Source organism: Passer montanus, unplaced genomic scaffold, assembly GCF_014805655.1.
Source record: "Passer montanus isolate IOZ18808 unplaced genomic scaffold, ASM1480565v1 scaffold11, whole genome shotgun sequence".
NCBI classification, from domain to species: domain Eukaryota; kingdom Metazoa; phylum Chordata; class Aves; order Passeriformes; family Passeridae; genus Passer; species Passer montanus.
The window spans coordinates 4,062,518-4,086,481 of NW_024357613.1; the positions used below are offsets into that span (position 1 = coordinate 4,062,518).

The 23,964-nt window shown below is 38.7% G+C and overlaps 1 protein-coding gene across 1 annotated transcript in view; it reads left to right on the forward strand.

The window, feature by feature from the left end:
* Positions 1 to 19,083, forward strand: part of LOC120511024 (prolyl endopeptidase) — an 88,475-nt gene extending 69,392 nt beyond the window's left edge. The window contains exons 11-15 of the mRNA XM_039727597.1: positions 1,590 to 1,726; positions 7,494 to 7,588; positions 10,708 to 10,839; positions 15,023 to 15,179; positions 15,969 to 19,083. Of these exons, the coding sequence (XP_039583531.1) occupies positions 1,590 to 1,726; positions 7,494 to 7,588; positions 10,708 to 10,839; positions 15,023 to 15,179; positions 15,969 to 16,263 (816 nt within the window). The 3' untranslated portion in view covers positions 16,264 to 19,083. The remainder of the gene's footprint in view (positions 1 to 1,589; positions 1,727 to 7,493; positions 7,589 to 10,707; positions 10,840 to 15,022; positions 15,180 to 15,968) is intronic.
* The last annotated feature ends 4,881 nt before the right edge of the window (positions 19,084 to 23,964 follow it).

The window sequence follows — 23,964 nt, forward strand, 5'->3', positions numbered from 1 at the left end:
TGATATTTTAGGGAAGAGTCTCTGGAACGCCTCATCATCACCCTCAGCAGTTCTCCTGTTCATCAGTTATTTTTCGTTTATAGTGTTCAGGTAACTATTTAAAGTGAAAATCCATTATACTCTACTGTTCTGACAAGCACTTTGTCAGTTAAGATACAGTTATGGCATTTGGAAAAAGTTATTTCATCTGCATAGAAACACCCTTAGGCTTTTGGTTTTGGGTTTGTTTTTTTCCCTATCTACTGTGGGTGCTGTGAAATACTGAATTTTTATCTGTAATATGTCTAGAGGTTTTGGTAAAGCCTTTGGAGGTAGATGTGATTTCATTTGAAATTTCTCACATTTCCTTAGCAATGATTAAACTAAAATTAAATGTGATTACTTTGTTTTCAGCCATGTGGATTTACATGTTTCACATTACAGGCAATGCTCAGAATAAATGTGTTGCATAGGTTCATATTACTGATGAGGTTCATGTGTTGTAAAAATAGAACCTGTTGATCATATGCTTTACAAATCATGGTGGAACTATTTCCTTTAAAAGCAGAGATTGTAAACATGCAACTAAATTATAAGAATATGTCATTCTTCATTTACTACATTTTTGTTCTAATTAGAGTCGAAGCTGCCATGATGTCAAAGCAAGGCAGTGAAAAGGAATCAGACAGAATTTTAGGACAAGCAGTAAGCTGCATTCACAGCCACATTTTTTTCTTGTTTGGCAAAATATAACACAGTGGATCCCAAATTAGAGTATGCAGGCAGAGACATGCATCCGAACAAGAAGATGTGGGAACTGTGTTAAGCAATTACAGTCTATGTTTGTGTACATGGAGTTCAGCTTTTAACTTCACACAGTGCTGTGGCAGCAATAGAAAGATGTATGAAGGCATGTGCTATGTGGATACTTGGTGTTTTGGGAGCTGGTTTCCTTTCAGGAAGAAAGCCGGTGGGCAGTTCAGTTGTCTTACTTGATGGACTGGGGATTCTGCAAGGTTGGGTCTCCTGGTTCTAGTTGCCTAGTAATGTCTGAAAATGCACCAAAGTGCAACAAAAGTTTCTGTCATGGTTTGTGTTACCACCCTGATGAGGCTGAAGTGTCCCTGAGATAACCTGAAAGACTGGGCAATGCTAAGTCCACTTTTGCTTCATAGAGACTTGCCTTGGTGAATTCATCTGTGCAGGAAATCTGGTTTAAATTCTGTTTGTTCTATGTGCCAGCTCAGTCTTTGCTCATTTCACATGTGATGGACCATGCAGCCCTTGTGTTTTGGTAGTCTTCCCTTGCAGAGAGCTGTATTCTTTTTGTAACATTTTCTTAAACCCTCTTGTGTGTAGAACTGATGGATAAGATACCTAAAGGTGATACCTCATACCCTTTGTCTCATTTTGATACATTTTCCAGAGCTGCTACACAACCAAGCAGGTGGTGCCCAGTACTGAACCTGACCTGGGCAATTGGTGCAAGTTGCTCAGAAGGTTTTACCCATCAGACCCCATGGAAATTACCACCTCTCATTCTTGTTAACAGCACTTGAGGAGAGTTACAGCACTGAGAGCATTTTGTATTTCTTTTTCTCTTGTCTTAGGTTTTCTACCCTAGCAAAGATGGCACTAAGATCCCAATGTTTATTATTCACAAGAAAGGAATTAAATTAGATGGTTCTCACCCTGCCTTCTTGTATGGATATGGAGGCTTCAACATATCAATTACACCGAGCTACAGGTAAGCAGGATGCTTCACCCCTTCTGAAGTATCTGGTATTAGCAGCTGTCACAGACTGTGGGCAGGGTGGACCATGAATCTGACAGGATGCATTTCAAGTTCCTAAGTAAGCAAGATGAGGGATAAGAGCTGCCCCGGCATCATTTGTCTGGGGTTTTACCCAGGCTCACAGAAGAAATTCTATCAGAGCAGAGAAGTGCTCTGCTCTCTTGAGGTTTACAACAGTCACCCTGCCCTTAGGATTACACCTTAACCTCTTCTTGCTCTGTCACTGAGTTCAACAGAAAAACATGGACAAATATATTAAGGAAATATTTGAGCCCATTGCTGAACTAACAGCATAGGAAGTTTTCTTTTTTCCAAGTTAAACAATTACCTATGTCTAAATATTATAGAAAATCAAATGTTTGACTAAATTAATGTAAATAATTTAAATTTGGCTTGGAAACAAAATCCTTCTGTGTCCCATATGATCAGGAAAGAGGATTGTGTACTGAGACACAAATTATACTGTCTTCACAAACGCAAAGCAACACACTGTAAACCAAAAATGCTGTGTTCAGAACAGGCTTTGTAGCTCTCAAAAGCCATAAGCTTTATTGCATAGATGGTCTCTTTAAAGAAAAGGCTTATTTCTTAAGCAAGGCAGTTGGAATACACTTGCCAAGAGGCAATGCTTGAATGCCTAAGAAATGCTCCTAGGTGAGCAGAAACGGAAGGGGCTGAATAGAGAACAGTTTTTCAGGAAGCAGCAGAGCAGCTTACCACAGAAAAATAATCTATTATGAAGAAATGGTTTAAGTTTAGGTGCTACCAGACTTGATTTAGAGTTAGCACATTTCAAGAAATTCTTTCTAGTGCTTGCCTTTCTTGTTTGCTATGATTGTATTTCTGAATAGCATTTACAGTTTCTTGTCCTTTTTAGCAAATACCTTGTCTAACAATGGACCTCCCAACTTGTGCTCTGTGATTATTTGTAAGCTTTTTATCTGCCTCATAAAGCTACACTTCTAATTTCCTGTGGTTCTTGAGAGACACAATTATATAACGAGCATAGTTTTAGAATTCTTTTTTACTTAGGTTCAATCACTGATTTATTACAGTTTATTGCAGATGCTGAAAACTGTGATAAAATTTACCATGTTTTCATTTCATTTTTCATTTCATTTTACAATATATATGTAAAATAAATATTACATATCTATAAATTTAAGGTAAAATTTCACGTACTGCAGACGACACGAGCTGGTTGCTGGCAGAAGGAGAAGGTATTTCACAGTCCCTACTTCCACCTCCCATCCATTGGCCCTGGTGTTTGCTGGATCCTTTGCTAAGCTGATTTACCCCGCAAGAATGACAGAAAACTATCCCAGCAAAACGGAGTGGGTGTTTTTCTGCCATTTTGGCAAGCTAAAAATTGATTCTCGTAGGAGTCCAGCAAACAGCAGCAAAAGGGTGCAGCTGACATTTAGAAGAGAGGAAGATGGGAGGTAGGAGCAGTGACCTATATTTTCCTGAACCCTATGAAACCTTCATTATACAGTTCATAAATTAAGAATATGAATCTGTAACAGTCCCTTAAAAGTAAATGCACAGAGAACTATCAGTGACCTCCAGATCAAAATATATTATCCCACTGACAATGTAAATAAAACATGATTGGCCACACCTCCCTCCTTACTCTCTCCCTGTAATATCAAGATATGATTTCTCAGCTTTCTCTTTCTAAAATAAAAAGAAGAAAAGCGAAAGCCTTCAAATACCTGTTATGGCTAATAACCTGAGAATTGAGTACTTGGTGAGGGAATGTGTTCCAAAATAGGCAGGAAAAATCAGGGAAAGGAAATTGTAAGAGGGAATTTATGTCAGAAAGGCAGGATGTCCAGTTCACCCTTTACCTGGCAGATTCCACTAATGCTTTACTCCATCTCTGTTACTACACTCTGCAGTACTTCTGCAGAGTGAAGGAGTACAGGAAGTGAAGGAACACAAGGAGTTCCTAAATCCGAGTGCCATTCCATCCACAGCCCAACACCAGGATTTGGTGATGGGTTTTTTTGTTTGGTTTTGGTTTGGTTTTTTGTTTGTTTGGTTTTTTTGGTTTTTTTTGTTTGTTTGTTTGTTGGGTTTTTTGGTTGGTTGGTTTTTGTTTTATTTTATGACCACAGGCATGAGTGCTAGAAAGCAGCCACAGGATGGCCAAGGCTGAGGCTTGCTACATCACTCACCCAATTCTGAACTGAGATGTAGCCGTGGAAATGCAACCAGTAGGAGCCAGCTTACTTTTAAAAAAACAAACAAAAAATTCCTGGCCAAATACTCCTAGGCTTTTTTACTTAAACTTAAGACTCTTAAAACTTTCCACAAAGCATTCCATCTTCTCCTTTTCCAGTGGTTCAATTCTGTATGTCTTCCAGCCTGTACAGTATTTTCTTACTGGTATTTCACACCCATTAGTGTGAACAAACTCTCTGGTTTGGGGAGCTTATTTTTGCTTAATTCACAAACTGATGTTCCTTTTCACATCAAAAATGGAAAAAAAAATCTTTTTCACTGAAAGCTATAGAAACAAAACAACAGGTTACAGGATCCAGAAATAACTGCAAGAATGATAGGCCAAAGTCATTAAGTCAGTGACAGTAGTGGTTTATTTTTGAATGCAAGCATGCATCTTTCATATGCTTCACTGGACTGGGGAGCTTCATTTGGTGGCATTTTGAGATGGTGCTTGCTAGAGCACTGTCATTAATTATACAGCCCACATAGCAAGTGCAAGTGAAGGCTGATGGAGGCTGATACCAGTGGCTTGGCAGAGCTGCTGGGGAAATGCCATTACAAACCCACCACTAATCCTTCAGATTTGGCTAACTACACTGTGGGAACCAACATGTTTCCCTTCTCTGTTCTGTGTGTGCCTGCGTGGGTACAGGAGAAGCAATTCTAAGTCATCCTGGAATGCAGCTGGTTGTGCAGCAGACTGTGAAATTGCATATCACTGCCACGTTGTTCCCAGTCTTTAAGCAAAGAGGTGGTGCAGGGAAGAGAGACTGTGAGCCTGGAGAAAGGTCAGGCAACAGAGCAGTCCTCAGTGCAGAGTGGAGGATTGTGCCTTTTGCTTATTCTGTTACTTCTCTCTTCAGCTCCACAAAAGCTTAAAAAGCAACCAAGTCCAGTGGCTGAGGACTTCTTTCCCATCTCCTGTGCACTAGCAGCCTGCATTTTTCTGTCAACTCTAATACCTCAGAGCAGATCAGTAATTCTGAGGAAGTGTTCTTGCTCTGTGAATTACAGCTCCTCACATTGTTCTCTACTGTAAAAACAAGATCTGATTTATTATTTCTTGTTTTATACTCCTTATGAGTGATTAGAGGGTCTAGAAGGAGCTCTCCATGGTGGGAACTGTCTTCTGATCCCTCCACTGACTCCATATTGACCCTGTTGCCCTTTCCTTTACCCTGCTTCCAGAAGAGAAGGAAGAGCATGGATAATGAACAAAAGGCTACAGAGACTGTTGGGAAGACCAGGGAGCCAGACTTCATTTTGCAGAATGAGACATTTCATAGCCATGCAGGTTGACTGGGCCGTTTGCAGTGACTCAGACACCAAGCTGACTTGAAATCAAATCTGGAAGCAAGAATCAACCTGGAAAAACACAGGAGGCAGTAATAGGGTGTTGTGGGAAACTTGAGCTTTGAGCTGTCTGATTACTTGGAATTTTCACTTTTTAAAAAATAATAAGTTTGGATTCTATACTTTAAAAACCTGGTTCCTTGAACTTAAAAATAAAGTTCAAGAGAAAAACTTTGAGAAAGTTTGTTACAAATAATCAAAATATTGGTCAAGTTAGAGTCCTGACTCACCATGATCCTTCAGATGGACACAGTTCCTTTCAGCAGACTTTGAGAAAGTTTGTTATAAATAATCAAAATATTGGTCAAGTTAGGGTCCTGACTCAGGATGATCCTTCAGATGGACACAGTTCCTTTCAGCAGATGGAAGAGGATGGACTCTATTGTGGAATATTTTCTTTTTTTAAGTATTCTCAGGCAGTATGTTTGGGAAGCAAGTTCTTACCTTACCTGTAATTCTTACTTGCTACTTTTGGTTATTAGGGAATCAAGTAACTTTGGACCAAAAGGTCCAAAGTTTGAGGTAGGCAGGGAAAAGAAGTGCAGAATATTTTGGGAGGTTTTGTGACTCTACCTACCAGAAATTAAGCCACAGTCTCGTGAGGCAACCTACTGTCAGGTTACTCCACATTAGCTGTGTAGCAACCTGTTTGACAGAGTAATGCTCTCTGACCTTGGCACAATGTACTTCTAGAATATCAATCTTGCATTTGATCAGCATGTCACAGCAATCTAAGGAAAATGCAATTCACAGTGATGGTCTTAAGAATTAATTTTACAGAAGCTGAGATAATCCATGGCTCCTGAGCCATGGATGGGCCAGATAAACCAGCCTAGGTGGAAGGTTTTCCTTTGATGGTTATGAAAATGCAGAAATCTCATATTAATTATCCTTGTGCTTTCCTTTTCATTTCCTTACTGCCTGATATACACTCTCAAGAATATGTGCCAGTATATAGGTAATTGCTTTGGGAGGTATGAAAACTTCACCTGTTGTGATACTACATCCACATGAGACACACTGTAAGACTGCAATTTTTCAAACCCTTTCTGATAAGCAGCAGTGGGACTTAAAGGTAAAAAACCACAGCCCTTGCCCTTGTGGTTGAACAAATTTATTTTCTGCAGACTGGTTTCTGGGTGAGCAAAGAATTCAAGTAAATGAGAAATTTAAACCTACTAGAGGGGAAAATAAAGGCTTGTTGAGGTTAAAGGTTAATATTTTACTTGTCTCCTTTGCATATATGTGGTTGGCCTTCTGGAGCTTCTGCTATGTTAACCCTCAACAGATCAACAACTAACATATTTGTTAGATATAATTTGATTGCTTCAGTTCATTTTAAAGAAAAGATAGTAATGTCTTTGATACTTTTGTAATTTGGCATTTAAAAAAAAATATGCTATTTTAGTTTTCAGATAGCTTCAGGAGATAGTAGGGGAGGCAGAACCTGTAATTTTGTTATACTATTTGTTTTGTATTTAGCAATGTGAGAGGAAAATTAATAAGAATGGGATTGGCCAGCTGCTGACTTGACTGCTGACCATAGCACAAAAGGATGGTAGATACAGAATTTTACTTTGCAAACATAGTATTGCAAACGTCCAAAAGAAGTAAATTAAACAGAAGTTAGGTTGAAAATAGCTGCTCATAAACAAAAATCAAGTGCTGTTCTTAATTCTTTGATTTCTTCCTTTGGGCTAAATCTTCCTTTCCTCTCAGAAGAAGTGGAGGTCCCATGAAGGAGGAACAATTCAGAAAGCTATGGAGGTCCAGTGGTACTGCATAAGTCTAGTCTGCAGACTAATGGCTTTGAAGATAACTTTTGTAAACGGTGATACATTCTGAGTGGTCAGCTGTTAGGCCAGACCACTGGCCACTCTCCTCCGAAGAGCAGAACTGAGGGAGGAAGAACAGACCAGCAGTGGTTCCTTCCTCTCCTAAAGCTGCTGGGAGTTTCATGTCCATGGATAACCATCAAAAAAGCCCAACTACTTAGGTTTGCCTTCAAGAGTGACTTAATTCACAATTTCATCATTGACTTTGGGAGAGATCTTTCCCTCAAAGCATTTTTGCAGAAGTGGTAGGTGTATAAAAATTGGAAAATAAAAATAATCCTCTTATCTGTTTGCTTTTTCAGCGTGTCAAGACTTATTTTTGTGCGACACCTGGGAGGTGTTCTAGCAGTGGCAAACATCAGGGGCGGGGGAGAATATGGAGAGACATGGCACAAAGGTAAGTCAGTCAAAGCACAGGAGCAAAACTGCAGACTTAGCAATGAAAATTGCAGCATTTTCTTTTCACTCCTTCTCCCATGCTCACATCTTCTTTTGCATTTTACTTATTCTGCAAAAAAGTAAATATTTTTCCTTACTTACTTGTTAGATCTGTACGTTGTCCAGTGTTAATGTGATGGTTTTCATTAGATTATTTTCATTTTTGCAGCCTACTTAAAAACAGTTTTGTACAAAGAGAATGTTTTCCAAGAAAATCATTGTGCAATCATTAGGCAATATCATGTTCCCTGGACTTAAACACTGGAAAACGCAACTATTTTTCTTGAACTGATCTTACAAAAAATGTCTGCCTATTTAAAAAGACCTGACTTGCTTTCACATACCTCTTTGATTATTGCAGGTGTCCTGTTCTAATCATCAAAACAACAACACTGACTATTTAGGCTCTCTTTGTATCACACACACACACACACACACACACACACACACAAAAAAAAATTGCAGAACTTTGTGGAAGGTGTGACCCTGGAGTTCAGAGTGTAAACTCTTCTATATTATTTTTCCATAATTTATGAATAGACTTTTTTTTTTTTTTTAATTTGATGAATGTGACTGGAAATATTTGTTCACCAAAAGGATTTTCAAGCAGTGGAACAGGCTGCCCATGGAAGTGGTTGAGTCACCATCCCTGGAGGTATTTAAAAGACACATAGATATGTCTTAGGGACATGAAAGTGCTGAGTTAACAGTTGAACTTGATGGTCTTAAAGGTCTTTTCCAACCTAAATGGTTTTGTGATTCCATGATTGAAGTTCATATGAAAACTGTCAGCTCCAGAAGTGCATTCATATCATCCCCTCCAAACTCTTGGGGGATCCAATTTGTAGGTAACCATTTGACCTTTTAGTTTTTTTTTAAACTGTCATGCCACAGGGAAACTCATTCAAACACTGAAAAGCTCTGTAAATCTCTTTTTCCCTTTTCTTAACACTTTTGATCTATTTCTGTCCATGTTTTTCCCATCTTGTCTTAATAATTGAATTGTCTTTGTCTACTTTCCTTATTGTTGACAACTGTCCACATTCCTCCACCAGGGGAAAAAGCTTAAAAAAGTCCTTATCTCAGGAACATGCCTATCCTTATTTAATCATAACACTTTACTCTTATTCCAAGAGTCTGGTGCATAAGTTGCTAGGAATGTTATCAGCGAGGCAAATGTACCAAAACAGTGGTGCTTATGATATAGCAATTTGCCATGGCAGTAATCCATAATATCTTTTTATCAGACAAAATGGTATTTCCAGATCATTGCATCTTGATTTTACTATTTCATCTGTGGTAACTATTTGTCTGGGTCATTTCCTCACAATTGAGTTAATTATGTAATAGTTTCATAAATAGAAGCTGTATTTGCTTGCAGATACAGGATATTGCTAAAGATGAAGTATCCTTCATTAATTTTAATTTGCAGATTGATTTGTAGTAGATTTTAATAAAATTTATTTTAATATGATAATGCTTCTTTGATCCACCTATTTCCTGCTTGATTATGACCCAAGTCTTTTATTGCAATTTGAAATAAAATATGTATCTGTTCTTTTTTAATTCTAGAAGCAGTTACAGAAGTTTTTTTTGCTTGGGTTTAATTTTGTAAATAGGATTCTGACTTTACACCAGCCTGGTGTTTTGAGCAAGGACTAAGATTTATTTCTTCTTTATTGCCACATACTTAAAGACTTTTTTGTTGTCCCAGTATGTCTGTCCTCAACGGTCTTGTTAATACAAGAATGATGTGTATTTATTAAAAAAAAAATTACAAATGTACTGGTTTGAATTTTTCAAGGTCTTTATGACTAAGTGTCAGACTTATCTTGCTAAACTTCTGTGACATAGAAACAAAGGTTTTACAAAACCATTGGTTTTCTAAATGGTTTTAAAAACCATTGTGAACTGGTTGTCTAAGGATCACTTGATGGAGAATGGAGATAAAGAAACATGTCCAGACTGTAGCTTATCTAACTTAATTTAGGGTAAAATTAATTGTCCTGGAGGTTCCTGGACCATAGGGGGAACCTTAGGCAAGCAGCTTGGAATAAACATCCAGCTTTTAAAGAAAGTAGAGAACACTGGACTTCCATTTCTGCATCTTGTAAGCCCTGCTTGCTTGGCTGGCCTTTGCTACAGGAATGCAATCCCATTTCTTACTAGCATTTAATTGGCCGAGATTACCATGGTCTTTAGGTATGATAACGTTTGAGGAGGATCTAATTTGAGTCTCTTGCCAAACAAGCAAGATTTGGACAACTGTGAGTTGTCTAAGCCGATACTCTTCTATTAGAATAATTGAAAGATTGTAGGGAAAATCATCTTTTTCCTTCCCTATCCCACCCTGCAAAATTTTTTTTTTCAGACCTGGAAGTCTTATCAATGATGTCATCAGAACCAACATTTTCTGTCATTATTTGTTCCATTGTACATCTGATGACATTTGGAATTTCATTCAAAATTATGGCAGTATCTTAAGCATATCCATGTTGAAAGTTAATTAATAAAATTTCAAAGCAAGATGGAACTCTAAAGTCCCTTTTTGACCATAGCTTTATATCATGTGGTTAGAAAACTGCTAATAGGGAAAAAAAGTAAATTGCCAGCCACATATTATATATCCAGGAAATTAGAAGTGCTTGTTTTATATAGCCTATTTTATAAGCTGAATCTTTATTGCCTTAAGAAACTGTCACTGAGTTTAATGATGTTAAAAGTCCCATTAGCTTAAACCTCAAGCGTGTTGTATGTGGTCATTTTGTATATATTTTGCTGTGCAAAGCTTTTAGCTTTCCTTTCACTGGTTAGGAACATTACCTGGTACTCATTCCACAGTATAGGTATGTATTATTCAGAGTTTCTGAAAGCATCAGAGTTATTGACAGAACCATCTTATAGCCTCTCTGTGTTGACAGAATCTTTCATTTTTGCTGTTCTTCTGAGCTGCATCAATTATTAAAATGTTCATGAAACTGGAATTGTTCCCAGGTATTTTTGGACACATGTTTTTCTGAAGAGATGATATCAAAAGGATTTTATGGTATAAACTGATTTGTTTTGTTTCCATGCTAGGTGGTATCTTGGCCAACAAACAAAATTGCTTTGATGACTTTCAGTGTGCTGCCAAATACCTCATCAAGGAAGGCTACACATCCCCAAAGAAGCTGACTATTAATGGAGGCTCAAATGGAGGCCTCTTAGTTGGTAAGAACTGTTTGTCTATTTCCCAGATTTGGTGCTGGGCTTATTAAAGTAAACAAACAAAAACTGATGAGATCTGCCTGTCAAAAGTTGCCAGAATGTCAATGCATTAATGCATACCAGGTGTTAAATATGTACAGTAGTACTTCATTTGCAGTTTGCATAGGAGATTGGAATTCTGAAGTCTCTGGCAAAGGCTGACTGTTAAAAGTCACACAGATTTGTGTGGTAAGAGCTAATCCTCTGGTGGAGGAAAGTAAGAATGGTTTAAAAAACATGGGTTTTTTTCTAATCTTTCTTTCTTAAGGTTAACCATTGCAAAATAACCACTGAACTATTAATTTATGTAGCATTGGGAAACTGTGTGTGGTCTGTTACAAATGCATCTTGTTCACTTAAAATTCACTGCTGCATTCTTAAATTCAAGAAAATTAATAGCCTTCTCTTAAACAGAAGTCTTGTCTCGCATTCTGAGCAGTCTAAGAGCTACAAAAGCTATTTCTGATAAGATCCCTATCTGAAAGTATCTGAAAATAACAGAAGAAAAAAGAAGGTGATTTTTTTTGTGCAATTTTGAAAGAAAATGGAGACACAAAGTAATAGTATCGGGGTCTGTTTGCCTTTTATTAAGCAGCATAAAAGGTGACAGCATGACAGATCTGAGCTACTTATGTGATAAGGGGGTAAAAAAGGCACCTCAAGTTCATAAACCACTGAATTATAGAAAATGAGCAGTTTCCCTAGACCCACTCTGCTTGCTCTTCTTTTTGTATTTATTAGCTGCTGTATACTGACTCTACTGATTTTATTCTGTTTTTCAGTGAATTAGCATCCAGCATGAGAAACAGAATTTGGAATTATACAGATCTTTAGTCTAAGCCATCTTGGCTAGACCTGCATTATTATTTTTAAAAAGCAATTGTTTTAAAGATCAAGTAACAAGTACTTGTAAAGCTGTATTTTGGTTTTTGCTTATATGCTTCTCAGTAACAAGTGGCAGAAGGTGTTTGTGCATTTGAAATAGAAATGGGTGAATATGATAAAGGATTTAAGGGTTTGTACTCCATTTGGGAATGCAAGCATTGCACAAGTCAGTTTTATGTTGGGCCCAAATATATAGTGTGAAATGCAGTTAAACTTTGAATATATTACATAGCTTCTGAGAATACTTCTTTATCGTTATGTGGACCTCAGCTTCAGTCAGGATGAGATTCATCCTACCCTGCTTCAGTAATAAAATCCCCTGGGTCACTGGCTGAACTATTCATCTGGGCTCCTTGTGTCAATAAGGGGAAGCAAGTGGTGACTGCAGGAAGCACATCATTATGGTAGGAGACAAGTGTTAGACCTCCCTGCTCTAAAAAATCTTGTTAGAATCCTTCCCTTGAATTTACTGGTGGATTACAGTCAAGCAGGATTTCCATGCTCTTCATGAGCCAGATAGGGATTTTCCTTGAGGAATTAGGTGAATTCAGGAAATTTTTATAAGGTCTTTTTTATCAAAGCAAAAGTAAATTTTGCAATAGTTACTGATGCAACATTAGAGATCATAACTCATCCTGTAGGTTCAAAGACCCACTGCCAGATTTTCTTCGTTCTTATTTCTTGGAGAAAAAGCTGACAAGGAAGAGTATTGTCACTCTCCCAAAATACTGTTTCCTTTCAGTCAGACTAACAGGAGGTGACTCTGAGGACTGCAGAGCCCTGAGCTCGTCTTGCCTCATTCAACTGCAAAACAAGACTTCCTTGTCCTGCAGTGTGATCCCCAAGCTGAGCAGAGCAGTACAGCTGTGAGCTGAAAACCTCCCTGCAAATGCAGTGTTTGACCTCTCATGTTTGCCTAGACAAAACCATTCCAACATTTTGAAGGCTTATTTTCGTACTGAATTTTAAAGCTCAAAGTTATATAAAGGGGCGTAAAATTCACAAATAAATTGTTGTTCCAGATTACACTTTATTAATGCATATAATTATTATGGCTAATTGAAAGTTGTAGTGTGCATGGATGAGTGTCTCCATAGGTGATTTCTCACTGAAGTAACTACTTAAGGAACTAGCAAGGAGCAATTTCCAAAATCCTGAGCAACAGACAGTGCCTCAAGAGACATTCTGAAATAAATAGTACTAAAATAAAATGTTATGCTAGTTGTTTTGGCTTTTGTTCCTACCACAATACAATTTATGTTCATAAAAGAAAATAGCTTGAAAAGGAGAGACCTGATCTTCCTAAAAATCTTTTACATAGCATCTCTTTAAGGCACTATATGTACCTTATGGAAATGACTCATAAATAAGGAAGAATTAGCATAGTTACATATCAGAGATGACCAGAAGTAAAATTTCATTTTGCAGAAAGTAAAAATCATGTTTAAATGAAGAAAATAGGGTGTAGTGTAAACTCTTGGCAGGGACAGACAGACCACAGGAGATGGATGAGCAAATTGTTTCCAATATTAAGATTAGCAATGACATTTTTCTATGCTCATCAGAGGCAGGAAGCTGGTCAGATGATCTGTGGGACTTGCAGGTTAGTGAGATGTAAAAGGAGCATTAAAGAAAATGAATTGCAAAGCAGAACAACTAAATGGTCTGTTTGTTTTGATGTTCCCTCCTGAGGAGAGGGTGGGGTTTCCCTGCATGGGTCTGTCTTCATGGAGAATATTCTGGGGAGCTGACTCCAGTTGAAGCATCAGCAGGAAAGGTTTTGGAATGAATCAGTCCAATGAAAAGTGGCATGTTGCCAGGACCAGATGGTGCACATGCAGGATCCTAAGTGAACTCTGGTATGAAATTGCAGGCTACTAAGCCTGACTATCTGAGGAACAGAAGGGGGCAAGTGTAATGCCAAGTTTTAAATGGTTCATGGTGATCCACAAGCTGCAGATGAGTAAATCTGACTTTTCTAATGGGCAAGCTAGTTGAAACCAATAAATAATAGCTGACATAAAAGAAAGAATTCTACAGGCTGAAGTTGCAGCTTTCAAATGTATTAGAGCTATCTGAAGGAGTCGGGATGCATATGGGGCTTGTAACAGTGATCTAGGTGAGGAGTTATTCTTGGATTTTCAAAAGCTGTGAAAGAAAGTCCTTGCTGAGCTGGAAGCAAAGTCATGTCATAGCAATGTCATGGTTAGCAGGAGGCAAAGAGTGGTGATAATCCATTTTCACAATGGACAAAAATGAGGAGATAAGAATTTGGGAAAGATCATACCTATATGTGGATGCACAGTGAATAGCTCTGAATTAATTAAGGGATTATGGGATTCATTGTAGTAGTTACGTGAAAATTTCAGTGCTCTTATTTCTTAAAATTCAATAAAGGCAGGGGAATTTGTAAAATCACCAGGGAAAAGGTTTAAATCAAGAAACAGGAATTGGAATTGAAGAACTTACAGGATATGATGAATAAATAGTAAGAGAGGAAACAGTTGTGTTTACAGGGGATGTGTGTTTTGATGGCTTTTTTATAGGATGGCTGAAGATAACTCCAGCTCAGAGAAAACTGAAATATCTAGTTCATCAGATAATAATTTACGGGAGAGATCTCCCAGTTGCCACTCGTATACATTGAACACTGAGCTTGATGGGCCTACTGCAGTTGTTTTTAAAATATATGAGGCAAGCATTATTCTTAAAGAAATTGTCCCTTCCAGCTGTAGGAAGGCAAAAATCGTAAAACAAGAAAATACAGCAGCAATTCACTGTGTTAATTTGAGGTTATTCCATTGATCTTGTAACGGTCTGCTTTTATCAAAACTCTTTTCTTATGGGTTTACATAGTAATTATGGAAAAGGGCATTAATAATAATAGTCTTGAAACTAACATTGAAAGTTTAAACAGCGAATGGTTTAGGTACCTTCAGTTCAGTAGTTCAAAATCTCACATGTTTTAAAAGTTTATTTCTCCTTCAGTCCCAGTTTGGTGGTTTGAAAGCCAGTTTTCATAGAAAAACATGTTTGGTTCTCTGAAGAGCAGAGAAATGGCTCTTAAGTTCTTTTGAAAATATTATTTTTCAGAGTTACAGTTTTTATCCATTTGTGTATTTGCTTACAGTTTTGCTTGAAAGTCTATTTTACTTCATTTTCACTGACAGCCTACTCCCAGTACGACTTGGTAGTGAACCTTTCACTGTTGAACTTAATTCTTTAAGATCTGAATACTAATGGCATTGTTCTCCTGCTGAAGCTGCCTGTGCTAACCAGCGCCCTGACCTGTTTGGTTGTGCTATTGCCCAAGTGGGAGTGATGGACATGCTCAAGTTCCACAAGTACACCATCGGCCACGCTTGGACCACTGACTATGGTTGCTCCGACTGTAAGGAGCAGTTCGAATGGCTGCGCAAGTAAGTGCCTTTAAATACTTCCTGGGCTTGTTAAAACACATAGTCTGCTCAACAGTTTCCAGTTGTCACGATCAATGTCTATTCTAGTGATTAGTTCATCCTTTCCCACACTGAATTTGGAGAGTTCAGCATTTCCTTACAAGTCAGTTTTGAATCAGAGACTATCTAGAAAGCCCCGTTGAATCAAGTGGTCCTGTTTTCAAAGACCTTTGTTCCCCTAGCAGCTTTTAACAGTTTGTAAAGTTTTCTTTCTGAATAATGACTCTTTCAGGCTATTACAACAGAATATTCTCAAGTGGACCACTACATAAATTGTATTTTTTACCATGAGGGAGAGGGAGTCTCCATTGTGAATTGTATTATACAACGTGGGTTGGATTTATTTGTAGGAATTGAATGGTACTAGACCATAATAGGATCTTAATTAATTTCTCAGCTTCAGTTGAGAGTCTCAATTTCCCTGTTTCCAGCAGGATGGATCCTGCTATGGACTTGACAGGTTTTGCTGCAGTTTCCCCGCTGGCTTCTCCTGATATTTTGGACATTCCTGCGAGATGTACACATACATCTCTCTTGAAAATAAAGAAATGTACTTGCTTCACATTTCAGAACCAGAGATCTGCGGCCACTATTGCATGTCAGTTGCCATTAGCACAATTCTGATTAATGTATCTGAGAACTGTTCTATGCTGAGTGCTACAAATGCCACTGTGATGGTTTCAGTAGGAAAGGACCTTCTTGTTGCGTCTTGAGGAAAAAGACATGGAAACATTTTTGTGTTTTTCTCAGGTACTCTCCACTTCACAATGTCAAACTACCAGAAGAAGATGGCATCCAGTATCCCTCCACGCTACTGCTGACAGCAGACCACGATGACCGTGTGGTCCCTCTGCATTCTCTGAAGTTCATCGCTACCCTGCAGTACATTGTGGGCCGAAGCAGTAAACAAACCAATCCACTTCTCATCCATGTTGACACCAAGGCTGGGCATGGAGCAGGAAAGCCAACTGCTAAAGTTATAGAAGAAGTGTCAGATATGTTCGCTTTTGTAGCACGATGTCTAAATCTTGAGTGGATTGAATAGGAAAAATGCTTATTACTGTCTCCTTTAGAAAACAAGGGCTTTAACATTTAAAAACAGCCACGCTACTACTTGGTGTAGTACTTACATTTAAGAACTACAGTTTAATATTTTATTGATCCAACCTGCTATGGAGTTTTGATCTTCTGTGCTTCCCTCTTTTTGGCATTTCTTTGATTTTTTTTTCTACTGCATTCCAAACTCCATTTTGAAAAGCATGTTCAAGAAAATAGCTGAGCTACACTCAGTACTGTTGTGAAAATTTAGATTTCAAAACTAGTGCTATTTGAGCTTATTTCCTGTAAACAATTTTAATGTATTTCACCTATAAACATATCCAGATCATTTGTAATTAATTGTAAGTACTGTTCACATACAAGATCTCTGAGCATATTTTATTTACACAGTGATTTATTTAAGAATGTAAATTGAAGGTGTTCAGTGATAACCATGAAAAACTGAAGAGACAGTAATCCAGTTACATCAAATATTATTAAAAATCTTATATTTCATTCTGTTCATAAATGTGTTACAGTCTATAATAATGATTTTGCTATATTGTTCTCTCTTTCCAAAGAGACTGCAAAATGTCATCAGTTTTCTCTTCTGCCATTTATTTCCACACAGAAAACTGGAGGATGAAAAACTTGATGAAATCTTAGATTCTCACTGTAATCTCAGTTAAGCTATAAGATACTCTCCAACAACCCATGTAAAATTATTTCTTTGACTGTTTCTGAAGAGTAGACCAGGCACTGATTTAAATAAATGAACAAAATATAAACTAACCAAAACAAAATTAAAAAACCCACCCCAATCCAAAGCCACAGCTTTGTCCAGCTTATTCAGATTGTTTTTTTCTGATGCTTCTCACAGGACATTCTCTAACAAGGCCAAATCTGAACATGCATATATAACCTAGTTTTGGCTGCAAAACAGCAAGAGCTCATAGTCAGACTCCCCTATGATTTGACACAGGCACATTACTTGAACTGCCATTTTTCCCATCTAGGCTGTAGAGCTATAAAGTGGATGTGAGTGTTTGCCTACTGTTTAATCTCTGACGCACTGCAGGAATTCCAGTTTGGTTTTGCAGAGAAAAAAAAGTATTCTATCAACTATTATTATCAAATATTGTTATATATTAGTCTTGTTGCCCCTCCACAAAACATTAGTCTTTCTCATTTTTGGATGAACTCTTCCAGAATTATGCTTGTCATTACATTCATACTTAGACCCTAAGGACAGTATTTTTACTCTGGGCTCAGGAGTTTTGTCTCTAAACAAAGGTCTTGGTGCAGGAAGAGGAAGGAGTGGTATTTAAGAGAGGGGGATGCTCTTAACAGCAGCAAAAGTAAAAATGAATTTGTACCAGAGTCTCTCTTGTCTTCCCCTCATGATCTGGACTTCTTTTGATTCTCTCTGGAGTCTAGGAAAGAACACCCACTCCAGGCCCTTATTATGTATGGCTAATTTGATTTTAGGAGAAAATAAAATATTATTTCTGCTTTCATATGAAATACCACACCTAAAACCTGTATGTGATCTGGGGTTTATTTGGGATCCATGCACATTAGAGTTGTTTACAAGATACGTGTAAACTTCTGTACTCTGATCACAGCATTGAATTAAACAATCAGAATAGAGAGTTGAGGCAGGGTTGATTTTTTTTTTTCCTTCCAGGCTGTGAAAACAGGGTACAGATTCAGCACCCCCTTCTCCCAGAGGTATATGAACTGCTTTTTTTTGATCATCTAGAACTTTTCAACAGCTTTCCCACGTGGCAGAAACAAAGCACATAAAGCTGTGCCATCTTCATTTGAAATATTCGTAGTTGTGACATGTAGCCTTCTATTGAATTTAGAGTTTCTGTCCAGAGGGCAGTACCCAGTTCACCTCTGATACAGAGCTTTGCAGGATATAGTGTGTGGAAACATGGTCCTCAGACATTCAAGAAATAGAGCTGAACTGTGTCAGTGCATTGAATTGCAAATGCCTGAGTACAGCCAGCTCAGTCATCTCTAGGTCTGTTCCTAGAAATGCTTTTCCTTGTTCTCCAGTTGCTCAAGCACAAAACTTCTAGCACAGGTTAAAATAACTCCTTTTCCTTCTGAAGCTTTCTGTTGAAGCTGAGTTGCCTGAATGACTCAGTGTCATGACAGATGACCCATAATCTGGGGACTTTGGAAGCAAACATTTCTCTGAGAGGCAGTCAGTAGTACTGAAAGTGGAACTACTTGCTGGAGATGCTACTCACAAAGTAAATGTTCCAGACTATGTCTTGTGGAATGCTGGGGTCAGTATTGGGAAGGCATTGTGTTCCTGTAACAGGGTCATCATGTCAACATTTGTTTGATCTTAATTAGCTGTGCCAAGTTCAGGATTCAGGTGCCAAAAAAATGATGTTGCAAAGCTGTTCTGTTATCTGAGTTGATGCTTTTGAGACAGGGTCATACTCCAGCTGGAATCTGTAATTAAGTCTGAGTGAGTAATGCTCTTGTAATATAGTGGGATTTAAACCTGGAGCCAAACCATTCCTGCTGTATAAAACATAATGAAATTTCTGTTAGTCTAGTTTCAAGGTTATTTTCTCGATAGTGGAAACACTATTTTATAAAGATACTCTTGTATCTTGTGTTATGGTGTCTATTTCCAGTATGTAGAGCAAAATTCACAAGCTGGGCAAGGTAACCTCCCAAATATCTGCTTTTTCAAAACCACCTTAGAAAAATAAATACTGATGTTTTGCACCAAGATCCAAACCCCCCAAAAAGCTCTGTAAGAGGCTTACGTTGCATGAAGAAAAATCTGGGTTTATGTGGAAATAAATGACCTTTTTACATAATTCTCCTAAGAGTCTTCACAACTGATGTAAAGATATCTTAGTTGTCTTTCTTCCCATGAATGGACTTTTACATTAGAGTTGATTTATGTGAAAACGTTGATTTATTTTTAAAAGCTGAGAGTCTTCATATTCTTTACAGAGAGAGAGATTTAAATTCCTTTGCATTGGAGTTGATTTACATTTTGGTAGCTGCAAAAAAGATATATATGTGTGTGTGTGTGTGTGTGTGTGTGTGTGTATGTATGTACTGATTTCAGCTGGGAGCTGCACTCTATAGTCAAGGGATGGAAGAGGGCAGCTGGCCTGTGGGTATGTAAGAATAAGGGGTGCTGCTCAAGACAGAGTTTGGAGATATATACCTGTCCCTGGCACCTAGAGCTTTGCACCAGGGTTTTCTTGACTTGGCTCTACTTTGCCATCTGTCTGTAGGAAGGCAGAAACATGAGCAGCAGTACTTCTGGATTCAGTACGGCAAGCAGCAGCTTTCAAAGATCAATGTTGCCAGGTCATTTATTTATTTTTAGCCTGAGGTTGCCCCTCAGGATTGCCTAAAGATCTGCTTATAGACTTCCTGACAGTCTCTCCTCTGAGAGGGGTTTTCCAAGCTGAGTAGGATTTAGGGGGAAGGCCAAGGGAGGGACTTGGAAGCCAGGCTAATAAACAACCACACAATTTTCTGCCAAGCTCTGCTTGGAAAATCTTTAGTAGACCACTTTTGTGTAATTGTCTCTTTGTCCAGACCTCTCAGAATATGGATAGGTCCTACTGATTTGAACAGCCAGGTCTGGCAACTTTGTTCATTTTTCCTTGTGTTAATTACTTCTGCCTTCAGATGTGGCATGCCAGGAGGAAAAAAAAAAAAAGAAAAAGCATAGCTCAAGCTTTTTTTAGCTTGCTCTTGCAGAAGAGTGATGTGGGGTAGCCTTCCAATTCTCATGTCCCTGAAGATAACTATAGTGTGTCCTCAAGATAACATTATCTATGAATAGAAAATTCTGGATAAGCTTGTGTCCTCAGTTTATTCACGGGGTGCAATCCTAGTGACACAGTCTCTCAGTGGAAGCTGGACTAGCTACTGGCACTGAAATTTACTGAAATTCTGGACTAGGACGACTGTGATTTGACTGTTTCTCCTAATTTTCTATAAGAATAACTGAAAATTCAACATTTAAAATCAAAGCTAAGCAATAATGTATTAGTGAGAATCTCTTTTCTGGAGACATCCCTCTGCCTTGTTTCCGGGAGTAAGACAGGCAAGGATCAAACTTGGTGCTCATGCTCCTACCCACTGCAGTGGAAGTTTAATGCTGAAAGTGAATAGCAAGAGTCAGTGTGTGGTGACTTCACTAAACATTACCAGCTGGCCACATGCTATTCAGGAAATTTATTTGTGCTTGTGCACTGCTTTCAATGCCTCCCAGGCCTTCTGTGTGCAAAAAGGAAGGAGCTACTATTCTTGAAGCCCCTAAGGTGGGGGAACACATGCTGTTTCAAGCAGGACCGTGATTTGACTCTCCTAATTTTCTATAAGAATAACTGAAAATTCAACATTTAAAATCAAAGCTAAGCAATAATGTATTAGTGAGAATCTCTTTTCTGGAGACATCCCTCTGCCTTGTTTCCGGGAGTAAGACAGGCAAGGATCAAACTTGGTGCTCATGCTCCTACCCACTGCAGTGGAAGTTTAATGCTGAAAGTGAATAGCAAGAGTCAGTGTGTGGTGACTTCACTAAACATTACCAGCTGGCCACATGCTATTCAGGAAATTTATTTGTGCTTGTGCACTGCTTTCAATGCCTCCCAGGCCTTCTGTGTGCAAAAAGGAAGGAGCTACTATTCTTGAAGCCCCTAAGGTGGGGGAACACATGCTGTTTCAAGCAAGATGTGTCCTAGGTAGGTATCTGGTAGTGCTAACTAAGCAGTAATTTTGATACTTCTCCATAACCTATACAGGGCATTACTAGGCCAGAAATATTATCTGTAAGTTTTATCTTAGCCTCACTCTTAAAGTAGTGGGGAAATAATCAGAAAAGCAGAAGTTCAGCAGTAGCACCTGAAATAATAGGACGTGGTAATTTGATTTAATTCCTAGCACCATGATTTTCATGCTGCTTTTTCCCTGTGAAGAGCTGTATTTAACCTCTGACATCTCCTCAACAGAACAGATACATTGCATTTCAGTGATGCCATCAAATATATTCTGCTATGGGACGTTTAAAGTGTTATAAGACAAGAGCAGCAGAAAAAAAAAGTTTGCTTTGCCACCTAGCAGTTACTGAACAACCATGAACATACTAAATATCAGAGGAGTTTATTCATTAGTTAGTTTTACACCAGTTAATGCAAATTTTTAGAAGTTTGGGGAGTGCTTAGCTGGTGAAAAACTGTTATCCACGCTGATATGTTCTTTAGACCATTTCTGGTGTGCAACAAGAGCATGTCATTGTGACAGCAAGTGACAAAATGCTGTGACTTGGACTGTTGTTTCCTTCCTGAGGAAGAAACGGAATAAAGGGCTTGGGCATTTCACTCTTCAGAATCCTTTGGAACAGTAACAGAAGCAGATGAACAATACTTATTGTTTTCTGAATGTCTCAAATGAAATAGTGTCATTTCTCAACAAAATATGTTGTTTTCTGGTAATACTGCTGTTTCAGAGGAAGCTCTGGTGTAGTAGAACAAACTGTGATGTAGGTATGTGCAGATATTTCTTTCAGTAGCTGGGCCAAGCTGTTAAATACTTTCTACTTCATGTATTAGTGTCCCTAATTAACATTCTGCTGCTGAAACTGCTTTTTGGTTTAGTTTAAATCTTCTCAGCATTAAAACCATGTTTTCATCATAAATGGTGCAAAGCTGTAGACATAAGACCATTGATAGGGGACCCAAGCTTCAGCTCCTGAATGGGTTACCTTTCATTTTGTGTTTCACTGAGTAGACACAGGTGGAATCATAGAATGGTTTTGATTGGAAGGGACCTTAAAGATCATCTAGTTCCAACTACCCTGCTCTGGGCAGAGACACCTTTCACTAGACCAGGGTGCTCAGTATCCCATCCAGCATGGTCTTGACCCCTTAAAGAATGGGGCATCCACAGCTTTTCTGGATGACCTGTTCCAGTTCCTCACGACCCTCATATAAAGAGTTTATTCCTAATATCTAATCTAAACTTACCCTCTTTTGGTTTGAAGCCATTCCCCCTTGTCCTGTCACTACATGCCTTTGTAAAAAGTCTCCCTCCATCTTTTTTGCAGGCTTCCTACCTGTAGGGTGCTGAAAGGCCACAATTAGGTCAGCCCAAAGCTGGTTTTTTTCCAGACTGAACTAGAAAAACTTCACATAACAGTAAAACAGTGAAATGAGTGAAGGTAGATGATCACTGCCTGTAAATTGAAGATCTTGAGAAACCTCTATGGTTGACTGTATGTAAGCAAGCCTCCAGCTGTTATTTGAAATTAAAGGGATTACTGTTCCCAATTAGAGATGCTCTGATCTCCTTGAGCTTCAAGGAAGTACAGATCCGAATCTGAACTTCATAAGAGCACACATCACTCAAAATGCCTAAAAGCAAAAGCAGTTCTTGAAATTCCCTGTCTTTGCAATATGGTTATCCTTCAGCAAAGCTTAAGCTGCCAAGGACAAACTGGAAAACATCCTCCTCTCACAGATGACAGTCACTTGCACAACAACCCAGTCATTAAATAGTTTGCTGCCATGGGCCTGCTGCCCATTCTTCCTGCCTGGTGGAGCCTTCCAGGGCCACTGTGATTGCCAGAGGAAGTCACATGATGGGGAAGGGTACCAAATTTACAAAATTGCTTCCAGCTAATGAGCTGGACAGTTATTGAGAACATTTCACTGGAGATTTTGGATTGTTTTCATTATTTTTGGTACTTGTTCCCTGTTAGGATCCGATTAGTGGGAGACGCCTCTCCTGAATTAAGGTTCAAGAAAGAAGTCTGGTGTTAATCATTTTTGCCTGGCTGCCATGGTAAAATTCAGAGATTGTTACCTCAGTCTGTGCCAGGGGAGGTTCAAATTGGATATGGGAAATAATTTCTTCACAAAAAGGGTTGTTAAGCATTGGAACGGACTGCCCAGGGGAGTGTTGGAGTCACCATCCCTGGAGGTGTTCAAGAAACAGCTGGACTCAGTGCTATGGTGTAGTTGACAAGGCAGTGAACAGTCAAGGGTCCAAGGTCTTTTCCAACCTAAGTGATTCTGGATGCTTGATTCTGTGATCTGGGTCATGTGTGTGGAGAAAAATGGGCTTACACAGGAACTCGGAAAATAAATTTGGAATTCGAGGTCTCCAGGACCACCTGCCTTGCCTCAGCAGAGGGCCTGAATGCTGCCAAATTACAGAGGCTACCTTTCTCTTCCTTTAAACATCTGCACTCAAAGCTATTTTTCCAAGTTTTTTAGCCTGCTTATCTCATTTGTGGGTTTTCTCCACTGTTCAGGATGACAGCAGACATCCAGGGAAACTAATTACTCTTCTGCCAAGCCCTCAAAAGCTGCACAAGCCTTTTGGGAGAACATGTCATCTTTATCTCCAGGACAGATTTTGATGAAAATACCAGTTTAGCTTAGAAGCCAGCTTCCCAGGGGTTTCCATGCAAAAGAAGCATGGAGCTGATCTCCCTTGGCTTGCCAACCCAGGACCCACACAGACCTATAGAAAAGGGAGATGCCGCAAGCAAGGAGACCCCTTGGACCAGCAAGAGCAGCCAAGTCATGGAAAGCTGGGGAGCCCCAGTTTCTACAGGGCTTACCAAAATTCTGCCACTGGCTCATTTGTTTCAGCTGTCCTGCTGTCCTGTAAAGCATGAAGCTGACAGGAAACTAAGCCTGGCCTG